Genomic DNA, 21,584 nt, shown 5'->3' with positions numbered 1-21,584 from the left:
GGAACAGCAGTGATACAGAACTTTTTTAGCCTGAGGATGGTTATTACATATGTAAATCTACAATACTGGAGAACTACGACATGAACAAACTTGCTCAGGTATTTTGTTTTACTCCTGCACAATGATTAGCATTGACAGTCGTGGACATCAGAACAAATTACGGCCTTGTAGTCAAATTTATCAGCTTTTTCTTTTATTGAAAAATATAACTGTTATTGTGCAAGGGAAAGTGAGGCAGGTCATTATATACATTACTTCAGTACAGAATGATACAGAGTAGACATCAAGTGAAAAAAAAAAAGATAAACAGCAAATACCTGGAAATTATAGAGATGGTTTTATACTATACTTTGTTTTTTAACCATTTTCTGTAGCAGCTGTAGGAAGCTGTGTGCATTTAGTAATCAAGCAAAGAAACTATAGAAACCTCTATGCCATTGTATATGAATGGTAGAGTTTTGTCTCAGTAAGTATAGATACAAAGTAAAAGTAAATGGCCTGAAAGAAAACTACTCGAAACTGTAGAGGGAGTCCTGCTGCTCTCAAAACCTGTTACATGCCAGCTTTCCAGCTCACTTTCAGTCTCACAAATCCTGTTCTGGACATCTGGTCTTCTTTAAAAGCTTTGCGTGCAGTGTGATATCTCCAAGACCACTTCCTTAACCCATAAACTGAACAAAAATAGGGCAGCAAAAGAGAGGAGAAGATTTTGGCACATTTGATTATCGTCCGTTAGTTCTTGCAGACAAAATGGCACGATGCAGCATTTCAACCAGATATAAGGCAACACAAGCCCCTCATACCCCATTAATAAAGCCCTTTTCTAAACCATCCTAGACCAAACCTGAAAAGCACCCATGGAGTCAGCATTACAAACATCTTTCTAGAGCTCTTATAAACCGCATCTTACTTGTTCCTCTGTTCAAACATGCTGATTTCACAAACCAATGAAAAACACTTGACAGGTGAGCAAGGAAATAACGTAGCTGTATTCTTGGGAGTGTTAAAACTGATACAAAACCTAACCGAGCTGAAGGTAAAGGTAACGAAGTGAAGGTAAAAGGCCACAGAGAGATCTGTAAAAACAATTCTGTACCACAGAAACCAAGTGAAAATAACCAATTCTACAAATGGTGCACTTTTCGGTTCCTAGTGTGCTTCTATAATGTTAGAATACAGGGTCAACACTGTTGACTAAACAATACCATCAATCAAATATACAGTAAATGAATAACTGAACATGATGTACATATATCAGGAGTGTAACGCTTTTAAATTATCCCCACAAAACATCACTTGTGTCATAAAAAAAAAAAAAAAGAAAATCAATTTCCCAAAGTGCACAATGAACAATTAATACTTGCTTGGCTAGCAGGACATTAATATGGTAATTATTTTTTGTTTTTAATTGTAAACCAGACTAGTGTTAAGTATTTGGGCATATTCGCTAAGGTTAAGCATAGTTTGGAAAGTCTCATAATAGAGACTTAATTGTGATGTGAGTAATTTCTTTGGCACTAACTTGTTTCAAACATTTCCAGATCTACTAGTAGTCCCACCTTCAAACTCTGACGATCGGTTGTTATGGATATGCAATCTATGTAAAGACCGTCAAAATAATAATAATAATAAAATAATGCTAAAATAAAAATTGCCTTTTACTTTTTGAAAAATTGGAAGACAAATAAAATCAAATAGCAGTATTAAAAAAAAAAAAAAAAAAAATCCATTACAGTGCTGCTGATGGTGCCAGAATTACACACATCACCTTTAAGGAAAATTAGTGAAACCTTTACATAACTCTGTAACAAAAAATTACATGGTGGACTGAGTTTGCTAATTTTGTAGATGTTAAAGAATTTTAGTACACTTTTGTCTACATTTAACTTATGAAAGGGTATGGCACTAATTCACAGAGTGGCAATACAAGTTACAATCTCATCATGGGGTGTTGATCTCGCTTCAAACCTAAATACAGAAACACAAAGAGCTTAAGAGTCATTCAGAGATGAAAACCCTGCAGAGCCACTTCTGCTGATGAGCACAGTTTGAAGTTCGAGGCACTACGCTAGACCCTGAATAAGAGCTACACTCTTCATCTCTGAGCATATACAATGATAATCAAAAAACACACCCCTCAGCCCTCTTGACATCAATCCTCGTTCACAAACACATCATAATTGAAGTCATAAATGGTTCCACTTGGACTGATTCTACTGCCTACAAGTTATCCAACATCACCACTGCTTTCGGTTTCTGCATCCCATCAATCTGAATTCCTCCTTGATTGAGAATTTCATGCGAGCCGACAGGAAATTCTCTTAAACAAGCATGGACAACATGACAAAGTCCAGATCTACTACATAAACAACTCCCGATGGGAAAAAGGTAGCATATGCAAGAGATAAAGCGTTCTGTTGAACCTCCAAACACGTTTATGGTGTTCCAATCATCATTTACAACATTGAGGTTTACATACAAGGCAAAATTTTGAATATAACTTAAAGACCGAATCAAAAGCTGTAAAACACAGGAAAATTAAGACTGTTGGTGTTAGTGTTTTTTCAGAGTTTAAAGGCATAAGCAAGAGTACGGTGTTAATCATGGGAGAATGCGAGGCTTGGTTCCACAACAAACCTCCTGTATCAGCATTCCAAGTGGTCAACACTGGAATTCACGGATTCGCATGAGACTAATTACCATTTGAAATGGAATTCCCTTGCTTCAGCATATGCGAACACGCAAACACTTTCCTCTCACAGCAGTGGTGGCTCTGGTGAAAGTCAATAGTAACAGAAGGTTTGTATACCTGAACTAGAAAATGTAGTGAAAAGGCATTTACAAGGGCTAAAACATACGTTTTCCCTTTCATCTCCATTATATAATCAGTCCTCCATGTCAGCATGGGAGCTTTACATCTTCCAATCGACCCCAACCCTCCTCAACCACTTCTTTAAGTCTTTGCAAAGACTGTTCACTTCACACCCTAATCTCATCGTCGTCATCATCATCCTCATCATCCATGTAGGAGAAGTCCTCCCTATCGTCTTGAATGCGAGGTGTGCTGTACTTTTTGTTGTTCATGATCCCCTCATACATCTGATTGTGGGATTTTTCATCCAGCATGGTGGACCCTGAACTGGAGAGGGAACAGCTGTCCAGGTGTTGATGGTTCATGGATTGGAGCTCTGGAGTGTAAGGGTTAGTACCCTGCCTTTGCCGTGGGGGCCGGATCGGAGGAAGAGGGTCCTCTTCTTCAACCTCATTGGGAGGGCTCTGGGGTGGTGAGCTGCGCCCCTCATTACTCTTCCCTTCTTCAAATCCCAGATCGTCATCGTCAAAGCCCTTCTTGTCCATCACGCTCAGGATGTCGCCCAGCATGGAGGGACCCAGATCAATGTTGAAAGACATGATGGACTCGGCATGCTTCATGCCTCCTGTGTATGGAACCGATGGACGCAAGTCAGTCAGCTCTCCGAAACTCCTCTCGTCCAGCTCCACGTCTGATACAGCAGGCGCTGTGGCTCCATTAAGCGGCTTTACTTCATCTTCTGGAAGTTTCTTTAAAGGACTTGAGGACACGCTCTTGGGAAGGTGGATTCCAGTACCTCTTCCTGCATCATCCTCATTCAAATATGGCAGCGAGATTGCATTTTTTACACAACTTGGCGAACCACCAGGGGGCGCCAGTTTTGAACTGTCAGTCTTGTCACGATTGGCCGACTGGGAGCGCTTGCTGCTTCGGAAGGTACGGGAAAGGAGGCTCTGTTTAGGAAAGTTTTGCTGTACCTCTGGCTCCTTTGGTGGCTCCCCTGAGTGACTGCTAAGAAAGGTGGTGTCCCCAAATGCGTCACCTCCTCGACCCACGTGCATAGTGTGACGGAAGTCTCCTAGAGGTGCGCTGATCATCTCCGCAGTTAGGTCAGAACGAGAACGCCGCTTAGACTGGGAGGACGAGGACACAAGCTGCTTCAGAATAGGCATGATGACTTCTCAAATATGGCCCACAGAAAAATAAAATCACCAAAGTCTTTCGTTGCCAAGAAATTAGTCACTCTTTCCTATGACGGTGTAGATCCAGGACAGTGGTCAGGATGAAAATTCTTCCACGTATACAGGACACATGGCCATTTTTATCCTTAAAGTATAGAGTCCAGCTTTCAACATCTGCAAGTTGACCTACAACAGAAGAGAAAAGACATAAATGTAATTTTATTTTATAAGGCTGACATTGTATTACCAAATTGGAAAAAGATTCTCTTTTAATTATTGGAATTATACATGCTATTTTGGACCATGCTAATGATATCACACATTAAATGTATATCCCATTTTGTTTTAAAGGATTAGTTTGTAACATAAACTTGGCTTTTTAGAAAGAAAAAAGGTAGAACAAATTAATTAAGCATTTCAACACTAAAGCCTCTTGAAGTGTAAAGCAATATAGCATAGGTATAAGAGGTCGGAAAAGAAATTCATATTCCATCCATAAGCCTTTTATTGTTCTTGGAGGAAGTTCGGTCATGAAAGGGTGACACGCTGCACAAGTGTTGATTTACAGAGCTCCTGTAACTGAAGGATTTACTTTAGCATAGTGGCCACAACACCACCACATAGCTAATTTAATTATTTAATAAAAGAACAATGTTAATTTTTAATGAGAGTAATACTAAACATGAAGTTCAAATGAAAGTGTCAACTTTGCACAAACGAAAACAAAAAGTTGCAATGCAGACATCAGTTAGTAGTGTGGTCCAAGGCACAAATCCAAAATGCATTTAGCAAATTGCAAATCCCCTTTCTTTCCAAATCCACATTCACTTTGTGATTACATAACCATGAGCTCAGAGGATCCTGGGAGCCCAACGTTGTAAAGGGTTGCATTTCTTCCTAAATTCAACTCAAACCAGTGCAGAATTCTCTGTAGTATGTGCCAGGCTCTTATATCATGAGGAAATCTAGACCTTTACTCTTTGTTGTACTCAAATGCAGCTGCCTGAGATTTTTCTTCCAGGCATAGTGCTGACAAGGTAGTTTTTCCTTTTCCCCAGACACCTTGCTTGCATTTTTCACCCTTCTTTTTTATAACTCCTTCCTTTTCATATTCAACTAGGTATGGGAATATAAGGACTTTAAAGATTCCTTTTCCATTTCATTTCAATTTGGATCACATTCTTACTGCATTTATTTGCCTTTGAGGCTGGTTCCAAATGATGAGAACATTTTAGATTGTCAACAGTTATTGCAATCAACAATTTAAAAACTCTGTTTCCCATAATTATGTTTAGTGTTTGAAACTTTCATGATTTATTAGCACAGACAAAAGTCAAAGCAGTAAGATAATGGCTAAACATTGGTTGTGATCTGTACGTCGCATTATCCCACTGATGGAATGGCATGGTTTATTGAGGTTCCAAAACTTTTAAAGAAACCTCATGAAAAATCAATCTGTTCTGGATTTTTTTAATAAGTAAATACAAATATATAATGTAATAAATGTTACATATTACAATATAATGTAATGTTCTTAAATAATGTTAATAAAGCAAGCAAGCAAACTAATAAATATATACAGAAATAATATTAATAAATACATAAACCAAATAGGCAAATAATTAAGTAAACACAATAAACTAAGAAATAAAACTTATACCATTGTACCAAAGTGCTTCTGAGACACTTTTTTTCTAAATGGGGACTTTTGTTTTGAAGAAGAAACAGTTCTTGTTTCTCAGCCCTATTTTAAACCACTTTTTTCTTTCCATTTATATTTCACCCCTTTACTTTGTCCTTTCTTTTAAAGTCAAATTTATTATGTCTTGGAAGACTAATGATGGTTGTATCATCCTGTAATGTCACTGTAGAGGGAATGAAAAAAGGAAAAAAAACCTTGTACGAGAGAACTCAAGTGCTCTTAGTCACTGGGTTCACTGGACTTACTGATTCCCAACTGGGCGCTGTGATTTATGGTTTAATAATCTGATTATCTGCTTCTTTACACAGAGGAGGCCTGTTAGCTTTGACTGAGCTCCAACAGCAAACACAAGACTTGAGACGCACCAATCACTTAAACAAACCAACATCAAAGACACCGAGTTGTACAACAAACATAATCCTTAAAAGACTAGTCTGATTTTTCTGAAACCAAGATGAAAACGTATCAACATAGTGCTCGTTACCGTCTAGACGGTTGTTTGCAATTCTCCATGTTTCCAAACATGACTTCATAGCCACCCCTGGGTAGTGTGCATGCCATCTGGATGAATGAGATCCAGGCAACAATATTCCAAGACACGTCACCCCACCAAAACATTTGCATCTCTGACAACAAAAGCCCATTGAGTGACCGTAGCTGTGAGCGAACAGAAGAGGGTTTGATAAACGATAAGCTCTCCACTTGAGTCAAAGAACTGGGCGTCCCCGTGGAGGATTCAGCTCTGCCCGCTGGCAAGTTGACCTCATTGTTGAATCACAGCATATCGCCCCACTCTGAGGTCTCTAGATAGATATGTTGTGTGTTTGCATGCATGCACAGTAATGCAAGTCAGCCTCGTTCCTGAATAAATTAGGAACATAAATCAACGGAACCAAGAAAGGGCAGAACATAATGAACTTTAATGCCGTAATGGTAAACACAAAACTTTAAAACTTTGCAAGGATTTTAATAGATTCAAATTATAATAGAACATAATTTCAAATATGGCAACTGTTTAGCAAGTTACATTTTAAAATGAAACATTTGCTTAAGTTAAAGCAAATCACATTTGAGGTATTAACTCTGTTGTAGAACAGAATGTGAAAGTTTCTTCAAGTAATAATCAGTGATAAATAATTACTCATAAATTGAAAACCACTAGGAAATTCCCAAGGGAACCCATCCAGAATTGGCTTGAAAATTGATGTCATGAATCACAAGTGAACAGATCTATTCCTCCAATGGTAGGGAAATAACTTCAGTATATATGGCTCAGGAGTCATGATCAATTTCAATATATTCTGGTTTGCTATTAAAATGTTTTATGCAATCAATTCAGTATGTTCTATCAATTAAAGTATTTTAATCCATTAATCCAAACTAAACCTTTAAATTAAATTATTAAAATATACCATTTCACTCTGAACTGCCAAGACAAAATTTTCATTACAAAATCGGCATACAATGTAAATAAAAAAATATATAGGCTACATTGGCTCATACATTTTAACCTAAAGTCTTAGAAAAATGTAATGAAATAAAACAAAAGTAAACAAATCCTTGTACATTCATCATAATCATCATCATTTATGGGAATTGGACGCTAAAATGAAAAAAAAAATACACATATATACATTTTCTGAAATATTGTTGGGATTTTTAAAACAAAAGGAGTGATTTTAACAACAAAATTACTTTGTTTTCGAATAATAATAATCACTCTAATTCATTATTTTATATGTATTCACCTTATGTCTGTAAACATCATGAATTGAATAACCAATAAATCACAAAAATGCTGAGGGACTTTGGACCTGTTCGTGCCCGTCTCCAGTAATCCAAACGCTTCATTAACAGCTCCACTCGGGGGATTTGAGAGCATGTCATTTGAGTTCGGCATCATTACACATCAGTACAAAATCCTAACAGCTCCTGAAAGACAACACACCAGCTAAATATCTCTCTCCCCCTCTGGACACATGTTTACATATCAGAGCTCACTGGAGACCTACAACTTCACAGCTGCACGGACCCTCGTGATCAAACTCAGTCAGGGTCTAAGCACACATCTGCATTGCCTCGTTACACAGCCTCCAAACTGGGATACCAGGAGACCCGTTTCAGTCTCGCCAACATTCCTGAGTGAAGCATGCAAACACTCTCACAAGAAAAAAATATATATATTAGTCCGTCTCGTCTGGCAGGAGGCTGTTATGGCAGTGAGGGAAAACAACAAGGGTTGGATTGTGGGTTAAAAACTATGAAATATTTTGTTTTAAAGTATGAATGTGGCCATCAAAGCACAGCCTTATTTATATGAGGCACTTCTATGCACCATGAGAGACTAGGGTCAAGGAAAATAAAGCAATCATTGTATAAATGATTCCTCTTCACCACAAACCTCATTTGTCTCACGCTGTTAACTCATGATGTCACACTCTCTTGCGTAAGGTGTATCTCATGCAAAGCACATGGGAGGAAGTCATCAGACGAGAGGCTCCACTGCATGAACCGCCAGCTGTCATGTTACTGTACTTTTTTTCATAGACCTGTTTTAATCTTTTAAGAGTGACATAATTACTTATTAAACAAGGTACTACTGCGCTCTGGAAAACATTCTAACCATATTCCATCAAAAAAAAGCAGCTCTCTGTTGTTATTATTGTGTAATTCCACATGCCTTACACATAAAATTTTAAAGAAGGAATTAAATGTGGTTTCATTGAAACAATTAACTAAATGTCACCCTTCATGTAGAAAATATAGTAATTCCTAAAATAGTGCGGTAACACACATTCACAGAAAATGTTCATTGAAATTAACTTGTTGTAAGCATAAAAGAGCCATACAGTTGTCAGACATCATTACGGACTACAGTTATAACCTGTTTTTCCTGTTAACCCCTCCACAAGCCTAAGGCCTAATATGGAGACAGATAAAGTGGTAAACAAACAAATGGAAATGTACAGTGATACGAAGAAGACATGAAGGCACCCAACAAATCAACCAATAGAATCTCCTTTCACACCAATAAAAAATCTAGAAGAACATGATAAACGTAATGTGTGTATAAACGTTCGTGCCAACATGAGAAACACTTGAGAACCTGTTTTAATACAAACACAGTAAGCACAGGTTAAAGACACTAATGCTTTAGCTAAGTGCTAGCTTATGGAAATTGACATTTTCAACACTGTTCTGGTTGCTCTTGTGCCACACAATCACGATGAAGGTCAACTGGAGCTTTTGAGTATCAAAAAAGACACACAAAACAGTCTTATGTAGTTCACAAAACTAGTGCACCATATTCCAAGTCTTGTTTAGAAATCAGAGAAGAACAGGATGGATGTCAGGATCAGATTTTAGGCTGTTCTTCACACAAAGCTATTATATGGCTTCAAAGGAGAGTGGGAACGTATCAGTATACCGCCTACATCTTATAGTGCCTTTTAAAAAAAATAAAAATAAACATTTTAAGTTTGAAATCACCAGTCCTTATTCACTTACATTTTACTGAAATAAATGACCAGGGTATTATTTCAAATGTAAACTTTTGTGTTCAAGCAGAAGGAGGAAAGTTTTGAAGTGATGTGAAAGTAATTAAATGATGACTGTGTTTTTATTTGTCGGTTAAACGATTACAGGACTATTAACAGATTCTAACTCTGAAACACACACACAAAACAACCCTGAGTTCAGCATAATACTATCAGCCTCCCAGTCTAGTCTCTCAAAGTTTTCTCCTGGCAGGATATTTTTCATTTACTTAGTCAGGACTCAGCAGCCAGCGGGGTAAACAGATATACTGTGTGTGTGTGTGTGTGTTTGTTTATGCTCTTTGAGGTTATCTTCCAAACATGCTGAAACTAACCACACAGATTACACACTAGAAGGCAGAAAACACTAAAGTCCATGTTTAAACCAGAGAGGCCTCATATGCCACACACAAACACTTTTACATCTTTTAACCATCTAGCCTGACTTAGCTTTTACAATATACCTCTAAAAGCTTTACCTTTTTCTCAAAGCAAATGTTACAGCTCACATTTTAATTTGTCCGTCACTCTTCCTCAAGGTGAAGGTTGCAGCTCTGTAATCACGGCGTATAAAGAGACAGAACGTGCCCTACTAATCAAGCAGATGATGGACTTTCCACATCCTTTCCACTCTACATTCCTGCTGACTTCCTCTGCCAAAGGCCCACGGGTTCAGATCTAGCCAACAATCCTCTCACAGCTGTGCAATTCTGCATACAAACAGAGAACTTCAAACCCAGGCCGAGGAGAGCAAATAAGAATTGATTTTTGAAAATGCAAACATCATAATCTGGTTTGAACTGCTAACGAAGAGGGACTGCTTGAAAATTTAGGCCCATAACCCTTTCCAGTGGAATAGATGAGAATGAGAACGAGAGAGCCAGCAGTGCCGTGTCTGTCCTGGGTGTTGCCGGCAGTCTTGGGGCCCGTGTGTCTGGGACACAAGCATCAGAGTGTTGAGGAAAAGCATACACACACTGAGTAGTGCCATCTTGGCAGAGGTGCTACAGAATGGCACGCCAGCAGGCTGGCCACAACACTCGTAGAGCATTCCCATCCAACTTCTCATCAGACAGAGAGAAAATCAGGCCAGTGTCTCTGAACAGTTCTGATGGCGAGAGTAGGTAATCCCTTAATCTAAAAAACTGTACAGTGTTTGTGTCACATGACCACATTAGTAAAAGGGTCCATCATAAGCATATTATGAAGCCCAAATGAAGTTCTTAGTAATGCATATTACTAATCAAAAGTTAAGTTTAGATATATTTATAGTAGGGAATTTATCAAATGTCTTCATGAAACAGGATCTTTACTTAATATACTAATGATTTTTGGCATAAAGGAAAAATATATAATTTTTACCCATGCATTGTATTGCTTGCTATTGCTACAAATACACTATACCTGTGCTACTTATGACTGGTTTTGTAGTCCACATATGTAAAAACAGCCACCTACCAATTAAAAGTACCCAATAAATGATGATTTTATATATTCAACTAACTAATATTTTAAATATTATTGTAAGGATCTTAATAAACATATACGATTTTAATACTTAAATGCTTTTTAAATGTGATTTTTGGTTATGGGATATCAATTTGCCATTTTAATCGTATAAATGATAACATTTTAAAATTAAATGTACTTACGACAGATGTGTATTAGGAATGGGACTGGCCATTGATTTTATTTGATCATTTATGTTCACAATTGTATATACTTACATGGCACAGCTTACCCCACTGTGGTCCATCATGCTCCTCACACAGCTACAGTTTATGAATCACTTTGCACAAATCAAACAGATGAAGGTGACATTTCTCGACTGACCTTCTCAAACAGCGTCAAATTATGAAATGCAGACTTTGGACAACATGTGGTCATTTATCTTTTTGGGTTCAAAAGTTGAACTAGTTTAGAAAAGATGAAATACAGCTGAAATAAAAAAAAAACATTTTCACCAATCCTGCTGTTTCTGTAGGTCTCTCTATATGATGTGTGTGCCAATAAATGTGTCTACAGAGTGATTCATCGCCAAAGGAGGCTCGCGTTGTTTGTGTTATACATTACAGACAGTATAAAGCACGTCTTTCAAAACATTTTCCTTCACAGGTACACAAGACACCAGTCCAGCAGCATTTTTTTAGCCAGCACCCAAGAAAAGATAGACCTATACTTTACAACTTTCTGTTTTGCTAGTAGGGATTCCCCATCGCCATCAGAACAATACACAAGAAGCTTGAGAAACCCAAAGTTGCACCATTCAGTGATTAATGACTTTTTAGATCCTCTCAAAGACTGAACCAGATTATACATTTACAGAGAAACCACCAAATACTTTCAGCTGAAACAATCCAGTCTGAATGACCTAAAAATACACACTCACACAACCCACAACAAGAACTCCCACAATCCTTTGCACCTGAAACACAAACTAACTGGGAACATCATACATATACAACTTCCTTGCCGTGTTAGTTTTACACAAACAAAAGCAATTGTTATCATTCATCACTTCGGCGTATCTCGAAAGTCATGCTGAACATAAATTTAAACTAATTTTGAATATTTGTATTAGAGAAATAGTTACATAAATAGCTAATAGTTCAGATGTGTGGTTTCATTTACTACATATGTTTTCAGCCTCTGCTGCCTTAATATATGAGCACATGAACAGATGAAAATAATCTCTAGAACTGCTATGGGAGTCACTTTATCATCATTTAACCATTTCGTTTGAGAAAAACTATTACCATATCAAAAAACTGAAATGTAAATGTCTTCACAGCAACCCGTCAAAACAAAAGTTTGGTTTAACTTGAAGAAACTGTGACAGAAATATTTTACTTAATGTAATAGTGATAGTACAACTAATACAATTATTATTAAAACTACTGTTATTTAAATATAAACATTTCATAAGGCCTTAAAAATTAATTTTTGGTTATACTTTTAATAAATTGTTATTTTGATACAGTAAGTCCCATATTTTCAATTAACAAGACATGCTTTTTGATTAATAAAATGCAATTTAATCATTAAAACGTAAATGGAAAAATTTAATGGAAAAAACTGAATTTGGGAAAAAAATTCATAGGGCCCTGTTTAATAAAAGTCACGGCAGACGAAAATATAGCCAAATAAACACCTTAAACAGTTAAGACCTAATTCATCACAAAAAGTTGGAAGCAGATACAGCTTTTTATTCCATTCTTTCTTACTTATAATTAAAAGATTGAAAAGACATGAACAAGTTTTACTAGTCAGAAACTCATAATTGTAGTAATTGACGTCATCTACAAAGCATCAGACAACTGTCCTGCAATGACGCAATGCCAATTAACTTAAACGAAAAAAACCTGAAACAAAAGCATTCTCATACATGACTTTTCATCAGATAATAAACCCATGTTAATCCTTTTAAGGGGTGACTCAGCATGGTGACAGCAGTCTTTGTTTATGTAAGCATACATTGCACGCATGACGTGTTTCATCCACTGATTGCTAGCATACATCTGTCAGTGCGGTTCAGCTATAGCAGGTCTGAAAAGAGCAAGGCCTCACTTTACTCTTCAAACCAGATGTTCCTGGTCACAAAAGAAGAGTATCTCCAAATCAGTTCAGTGACTAAAAACTATTTCTCAAAGCTGAATCGATTGCACAGTCACCATTACAAATATTTACAGTGGTTGCCAAGAAAACAATGATGGTGGCAATAGTGGTTAATGCATATTAGAGCCACTCTACAGTTTTGGTGTTTATCATGACAGTATAGGCAGTGCCTTTGGTAAATGTAGTTTCAATAGCATCATTTAGTTACTTTCTGGACTAGCAATCACGTTAAATACTGCCTTAATCACTTAATCTGAAATCAACAACACTTAAAGACCAAGATTGATTCCTGCCGTTTAAAATTAGAAGCATGACTGAGCCGATCAATACAACACTCTACCTTCAACACACACGCTGACCTACTGTCGGAGTTTACTGAAGCATTGAAGTGATCCTCCACAGGACAAGGCCTCTGGAAACGCCCAACTGTCTGCCCTCAGAGACACTGAAACTGTGGAAGTCACAGCGATCACAATAGGCTTAAATAAACAGGCCACAGAAATAGAGCTTAACGAAGAAATCATTTGAAGTATGAGCCAATTCCTTTACACAAACAAAAGGAGGATAAATGTATCTAATATGGCCATAGCTACAAATGAAATTAAAATATTATCTTTGAGATTGTGATACAAGTTGAGTTTGCTCATCACAACACAACACAACGCTATACAGGGTCATCCATCCAGGGTGCTCTTCTGTGCAAAGCATAGAGGGTTCCTTATGATAATGTATAGCACAAGGAAGGACCACTTCTATTCTATGGCAAGTTAGTCAAACTTAAGGTGGGCGGAGCTTAGTGAAAGGTCAATTGTTGGTCTATTTTGAATACAACAAACTGCTGAATTGCTAGTCATCTCTGGAAATATAAACATTCTAAAAGACCGCACATGATTTTTCCACACATGTACGGTTTACGTCGCCATGAATTCGGGTTGCATTTGTGGGTAACTTTGAGCCATAATGACATAATGACAGAGTGACAGAGGGCATATGTTATGGATCTATAAGGATATTGGATTACTCAAGTGAAGCCAAGAGCATCTGGAATGGGAATGGACACTAATAGAGAAAAGAATTCCTCCTTTTCTCTTTTCACCAGCCACATGCTTGAGGGAGACCACCTGTTACTCGATTCAAGAGAAAGAAGTGAATGATGGAGGGAGAATAAAGGAATGAAAAAAAGACAGTAAGAAACAAATGTTTTTTTTTTCCCTTTCTCACTGTGTGAAAAAAAAGTACCACAAGCAAGCGTCCAAACAAAATGGCTTTGGAAATTATGACGATTATCATCATTGGCTCTGGTTTTATTTTAGTGGATAAACAAAGCATTAAAAGAGTACTAAAACCCAAAGAAATTGTTACAGAATTACAAAGCTGTGTGAAATGTGACAAGACTAGTTGTTGGGCTGTGCCAATTATTAGAAATAATGTGCTTCGAGGTTTTGACTAAAAGAGAAACGAGAAACTCAAGTCGAGAGCTACTTTGACAGGGAGTGATGCTAATACTGTCACTCCAAAAATGTTCGGCTCAACCCTGAGAAAAAATTCTGTCTTCAGCTCAAAGGAATATCTTTTTAGCTGCTATACGATACCAGTGACTTAAACCGGTTTCACACCTTTCAACACGATCCAAAACACAGTAATCATGATTTTGTCATCTCAAAAATGAGGGTGGCTGAAATAAGAAAACAATGAATCTCAGTCTGAAATTCAACAGTCGTCATCTTGAAACCAAAGGTTACTTAAGCGCATGGGTTACATCAGGCTGGAGTATGTGAAGGAACGAGTTCTTTATCAATGTTCATCAACACGAGTTCACTACATAGAACATGAATAGTTAACTTTTAACCATTGGTCGGAATTTTATGAAAAAAGTTGAGATGGGAAGTGAATCATTTTCTAGGAAAACATATCATAGCTTCTTTAGTTGTGAAAACACAAAGGCAGCATGGACTGATATCAAGTGAGTTAATGAAGACTGCAAGCTACACTAGTTAACAGAAAGTTAAACAAGGTCGTATGACAGGATTCCAGCGGACTCAACGCTACAGGGTTTTGGCCTTCTTGGAATCAGGAGAACTGGCTCATTGCCCAGTGACAGTGGGGGTCAGCCTGTAGGGCAGCAGGAGGTTCGCTTTCAGAGGAATATGTTTCTTTGCCTCTAGTATGTCAGATTCCTGAGGTCTCAGCTGGGCTTGACGCAAATAATGCAAAGTTCACAAGGAGAGGAGACAGTGCAAATATACGGACTCTTGGCAAGAGCCGTGGTTAAAATAGTTACTTTCCCTTGAGTTCTGATATGAATGCAATACAGTTTTCCCCAGTTCAAAGTCTTCTAAATAAAAGCTAACAATATCTCGCAGCCGTTTCCTGTCATTGTATAATGAAAAGTGTGCTGCTCAAAAGTGATATTGCATCAAAATAATTTTAAACATATTAGAAAATTGTAGCCTAATAATAATTATAATAAATTAAGAATAATAAAATAAAATTATATTTTTACAAATTTCAAGAATACAAAAATATTACTTTTTTTTGACTGTCCAGCATAACACTGTTAAATAAATTATGTTACAAATATTTTTTTTTATTTCAAGCCCTTTTGAACTTCCTATTCATGAATTTGAGCAGTGTATTCAAATAATTTCTGAAGGATCATGTGACACTAAAGACTGGAGTAATTATGCTGAAAATCCAGTTTTGCATTACAGCAGTAGTTGTAGTTGGGACCAGCTCATTCTAATCCAAGTCAAGATCGAGTTCAGATAGGGCTGCGCCCGAGTCGAGCTCGAGTTCAGAGAGGGCTGAGTCCGAGTCAAGATCGAGTTCAGAGAGATTGGGTCTGAGTCAAGACCTAAAGCAATCTTCAAAAGTGTGTAAAATGTTTGGTGGAAACAATAAAATTGGTGCCATACTCAAATAGTATATAAAATATAACATGGCATGTGCACTGTATCTTATTTACTTGATAAAGGTTTAAAAAAAATATTATCAGTTAAGGGTAAAGAGGCCACGTCACAGAATGAGTCTTACTGCACACAAACTCTTTATGGCTCTTACATGCAAACTGAATAATAGATGTAACAGACGTTTTAAAAAGTTAATGTGCTAAATTCATGAGATACAACAGCATTTTAGTGCCACGTTGAAAGAAAAATAAATAAATCGAAGATTACGAGATTAAAGTCGAAATATTATGAGAATAATGTTGAAATACTTTTAAGAATTTAAAAAGTATAAATTAAAGATATATTATTTTGAAAGTAGGCCTTTATTGCGCATGTAAATGTCCCAGATTGAGATCACCGGGAGAAGTTGCAGGTCACCGGGATTGATTTGAATATTGTTGCGTCAATTGAAGAGTCAATTTTAAGGACTCTTGGAAACATCTTAATATCAAGAATATGATATTTATTAACAGACTGAACAGGAACAACTTTTTAATCTTAACACACCTAATCGACATTCCTTCTGTAGCTCTCTTATTTAGGCGAACCCTTTCCTTTTTTTATAAATATACTATAAAAATATATGTGTGATTATTAGCAGAAATCATACCATGTTTCATACTCGCTGGGACAGTATGCTTGGAAATAACATTTCATATCTTTCATTGAATTCGTTATTTGTAGTGCACCAGCCACGCAATAGCAAGAGATTTGTGCTTTTGATATACTTACTTTTAATGTCTCGGCTTTCAAAATCAGTTTTATAGCGAAACACACATTATGTGTCTTACCATGTGTTTTTCAAGTTCTTAAAATGATCAGATCGCTGGATTTTATGTGAAACAATTAAATTAATCTGTTTTCTTTGTGAAAATTTGTGTAGACTTTATTCTCGAAACATTTCGACTTTGTTCTCAAAACATATCGACTTTATTCCCGTAATATTTCGACTTTATTCCCGTAATATTTAGACTTTTAGTAACTTTGACTTTATTCTCAAAATATTACGAGTTTAATCTCGTATTCTTAATTTTTTTTTTCAACATGGCACTAAAACGCCATCATAATGAGACATCCTGACCTGAGTCCTGCTGCCTCTGCACTAACGTTACGCTAACATCTCACGTCACAAAAAAAAAAAAAAATCATAAATCATTGAACGCGTCAATCATACATCAATTTAAGAAATATTAACATAAAGTAAAAATCTTTTTTGATTGTGACTCGAGTGGATTCGGGAATAAGTGAGATTCCTAATATTTTTGTTTGAGTCCAAGTTAATACAGAGTCAAAATGCACCCAAGTCCATTAAAATATGGTCTCGAGAACGAGTCCAATTCTTGAGTACTCAACACTGCATAACAAGAATCAATTATATTTTAAAATACATAAATATGAAAAAAAAAAATTGGTAATATTTTATTTTCAATTTAGGTAATATTTTACAATTTTGATGTTTTTTAACTGCATTTTGGATTAAATAAATGCAGATTTGGTGAGCATAAGAGTCAATTTATAAAATATTACAGAACAGTATTGCATGTTAAACCAAAACAGATCATAAAATATTATCATCAAATATATATAAAATGTAAAGCATACAGCCTATAGAATAGTTCTGTCTTAACAAGTGTTTTAGCTTAAACAACAAAAAGTGTCAAACATCTATGACACAGACTGGATGGGAGGGTGTTGAAGTTTTGTCATCTAGAAAGGCCGGGAACACCCATGATTACTAACCATCATTACGAACAACTTACACACAAACCTGTGGGTTAAATTTAGGAAGGTTAAGCTTTCAAATCCCCCCGGTTCCACGTTATTCCCTTTAAATGCAGACATTCGACCTCCCAGAGTGTGTGTCGACAGCTGGGCTGATCACATCGCAGGAGGCATGAGTCTATCTGAGAGCACAACTGACTCATGCTGCTGAGTCACAAGACAGCACAGTGATGTTTGTACACTAAGAATTGTTCATATTGACAAGCATCGCAAACGCTCACATACACACCTCAGTGCTGCAGACAAATCACATTACATCAGCAGTGGACGGGAAGACAGCCAGCTGCATCACACACTTACTCACTAGAGCTGTACACACAAGCGTCGAACAAGATGTTGCTGATGCATTTCAAATCAATGTGAAATCCAAAAACTGCACTTTTTTCTAATTTGAACAGAGGCTGCATCACTAAGAAATGGCATGATGGAGCAGAGAATTAGTGTCAGAGAGAAAACGAGGAAAGAAAAAAAGAGTGGAAAAAGAACACACTGCATTTATCCATCCATTTAGCAGGTTGGCCTTAAAACATACACACACACACACACACACACACACACACACACAGTATGACCTTGGCCTACATCTCCCAGGCTACAATTTAGACCAGAAATGTCTTTCTGCCTGCTCTCCTAACTTGAATATTAAAATGAGCTCAGGATATTAACAGGCAGCTTTGACTCCAGGCATACACCAAATTATTTGGACCTGGCAGAAGCTCTGGCAGCAGTGTTGCTCAGAGACACTAATGCACCCTTTCACAAATATTGATACCAGGAATGACAAAAATGTCAAAAGGTTAAGGGTCAATGCTCTGGACCACACAACACTCAAGAAATAAACTTCAAGAGTCAACCCAGAATAATCAAAAGTTGATTGTGCTGTTGAGACAACCCATTAGGGTCAATCAATTTCACTCTGATAAACTTTAACAACACTAGAGTGCTTGCCAGTTTTGTGCAAACAACAGTTTGGGCCATTAGATTAACGAACTGTGAAAAATGCAGCTGTCTGACCAATATGTATTATGCAAGAGATGTGACCAATGGGCTCAGGACAATGTATTTGGAAAATGCATCTGGAAATCCACAAGAGGTTCTTGGAATACTTCACTTGGATTCCCGTTACATTGCAACGTGGACTTTTCATTCCTCCAAGTACTTACGCAACACTTCATTCTGTTTAAAGTGCAACAATTCTACAACTTTTTTCTCACTTCAGATGCAAGCAGCAAGCTAACATAAGTTTCAAGCTCCAACCAGGCATTTAGCACCACTATACTAATGACTCAAAATCACAAGCTCCACATTTTCCCTTTCAGTTTGCCATCATGACAAGCAGCACGTCGAAGACCCGCATTAGACACCACTTGTTAATTACTAACTCAACTTCACACTCTTGTGCACTGGCAGTCTACAAAACTTCCAATCTGAAAGGTGAAATGCAGATAGGTTTGGTAAAATGATCTTGGCTGTAAAGAAATGATTTAATAGGAGCAATGAAGATCTGTCCATATATTAAGTATAAAAAGCCATAGGTCAGCGTACTACGAAATATCCCTTAAAAAGCCACGAAAGAGAATTAATTCTGCAAACATTTTAAATATCAAATAAGATGCAATAAGCAGAAAAATAAATGAAATAAATTTAATTATTATATAAATGGGTATTAATAAACATTATTACATTAACTTATTACCATTTAATATTTTAATTATTTGGGTTAATCCAACAAAATATATATTATATATATATATATATATATATATATATATATATATATATATATATATATATATATATATATATATAAAATATAGATATCCCTAGAAATACAGTTCTAATATAATGAATACATACAGTTAATTATTTAATGCATGCATTTTAAGGTAAAATAAGCCTAAAAAAGGGAAATACTATGGTAGACATACAGCAAATTACACACAGTAGAGGAATGTCTGAGCATTAACACATTCAAATTGTAAAAATCTGGAGTTGTTAAGTCAATTTGACATTCAAATGAATGAGATACCTGTCCGACCTTGATTCATAGACAACTGCAGGATATAAGAAAGATCTGTATAAAAAATTATATCATGAAGACACCTGAAGAGCAAATGCTTCATTGTATCTAAAACACAGTGTACTTCTATTTAAAGTTCTGATGGGACCTTTTAGAATATGTCGCACAAACAAAGTAATTTCTGTAAACTGTAAAGTCTTACCACTGTTTGCACCGTAGTATTGGATTCCAGGAGCCTCAATGCCAAAGTTGAGCTTCTCATCCAACAACAATGGACCAAGTTCAATGGAATCCCACTCCAAACAAAAGAGAAGTGAATAATAACAAAACAGTCTCAGCCTAACAAATGTTTCCAATATCCTTCAAACTTTAGACAGCTTTATGTGGCAACCACGCGTTTATGGATAATCAAAAGTGATTAAAGAGGACAAATAGAGCGGAATCCTGACGAGCTCGTCTTAGCGTACTGACTGCTCAAAGCACGATGGCGCACTACTAATGCAGTTCAAGAGTCCTCTAACTGTGGCAACGCTCCGCCCACAACCCCGCCCACTTTCATCAGCATAAGCGATTGTGCTCCGCCCCTTTCCAGTGTGTGGTCAGTTTCCCAGGACCAGAACTGTAAACTAACATATAGACATTGTGTTTGGAGTCCATTTATTTTAATTTAAAGGTACATATTATACATCTTCAAGTTTTTATACACAATTTTACATAATATTTTTAGAATTATTGTAGTAATGTATTATTTTTTATATAAATGCAATATTTGAATAATATAGTATAATAATATAATACAATTTATATTTATATAATTTAGGTAACACTTTATTTTAGGGTCACTTAACATAATTTATATTAATAGTAAGCATAGATGGTGAGATTTAAAGAAATATAAATAATTAGACGAACTTGCTTGTTTGACTTTGTTTCATTTTATTTAGCAAATAATATAATTTTGTCAATAGGTCATCTTATTTTTTATTTATTTTTACTTTCAAGAGACAAAGAATTTTACCCAAAGCTAGATGACCTTTGACTGCTCAAGAGCTCCTTCAAGTGATTGTTTCTTTTTATATATGTTGTCTAGTACAGAATATACATATTTGATCACAGAGTACAACCTTGGCACTAAACACTCATTATAATACAATATATCCCATTTTAGGCATTTTTAAAAGTCCTCAGATGCAGCACTGGTATATAATATTGAAGAAGTAAACCACATCACAGGAAAAAAACTAAAAATAAACATTTTAAATGAACAAATATCATATATATAAAAAATAAATGACTAAAACAAGGCCAACAGATGTCTTTACAAAAGTAACAATGATCACCTTTTGTCTGAGAATAAAAATAAAATAAAAAAAGAAGCTACATTTCTGTTTGATTACAGCTGTGGTTACAGTTACCAAGTTGATGTAATAACCACACTAAACAAATGTGACAAACCCAACCACATACATCCTCTCCAGCCGGCTGATTCATAGTGACATACGACTCCGGTGCTCATATTTGCAAACCGACATATAATGAAATGCAGGCCCTTTGAACACCTTAACATGACAAAAATAAACTTTAATCTGAATGGACCTTCGTTTAAGCTCCCTGTTTTCAAAACACTTATTTTGGTTTAAGTTCTACACAGATCTGAAAGGCAAAAGGTGTTAAAATTCCCACCATCACTCAAAAAAAGAGACAAAAATTAGTTTATTTTGTACAATATATCTGCACGATAAATCTCCCTCATCCAGGCAGCAAAGAAATAAATGTGGCAGATCTAAACATTCGTTCATTCTCACTCTCTCATTGCCTCCAACCAGTACATCACCTCAGGGATCAAGAAGAGCGTAATAACCAAAAACTGACAAAATAACATTCAAATGAACTAATAACATCTAAGTATGAATATTTCAGGTATATGGAAAGCCAAATGGCCCACCTAAAGTTTAAGGCAGGAATATGCATGCTTTGTATATAATAGA

General features: G+C 36.3%; 2 protein-coding genes across 2 annotated transcripts in view; one reads left to right on the top strand and one right to left on the bottom strand.

Moving 5' to 3' along the window:
* The window catches only part of LOC127969218 (60S ribosomal protein L38), a 607,983-nt gene that overhangs the window by 112,233 nt on the left and 474,166 nt on the right, over window positions 1-21,584 (top strand). The gene's annotated exons all lie outside the window — the stretch shown is intronic.
* On the bottom strand, window positions 177-20,075 carry cdc42ep4b (CDC42 effector protein (Rho GTPase binding) 4b). Its single transcript, XM_052571032.1, has 2 exons — window positions 19,799-20,075; window positions 177-4,179 (listed from the first exon to the last, which is right to left on the bottom strand). Exon 2 carries the CDS (start codon window positions 3,982-3,984, stop codon window positions 2,980-2,982), a length of 1,005 nt encoding a protein of 334 aa, XP_052426992.1. The 5' UTR covers window positions 3,985-4,179; window positions 19,799-20,075; the 3' UTR covers window positions 177-2,979.

This window comes from Carassius gibelio, chromosome B12 (assembly GCF_023724105.1).
Source record: "Carassius gibelio isolate Cgi1373 ecotype wild population from Czech Republic chromosome B12, carGib1.2-hapl.c, whole genome shotgun sequence".
NCBI lineage: Eukaryota > Metazoa > Chordata > Actinopteri > Cypriniformes > Cyprinidae > Carassius > Carassius gibelio.
This window is presented reverse-complemented; position numbering and strand designations above follow the sequence as displayed.

Coding starts and splice junctions, on each gene's coding strand:
- cdc42ep4b (XM_052571032.1), bottom strand. CDS start 3,984: ATGCCTATTCTGAAGCAGCTTGTGTCCTCGTCCTCCCAGTCTAAGCGG.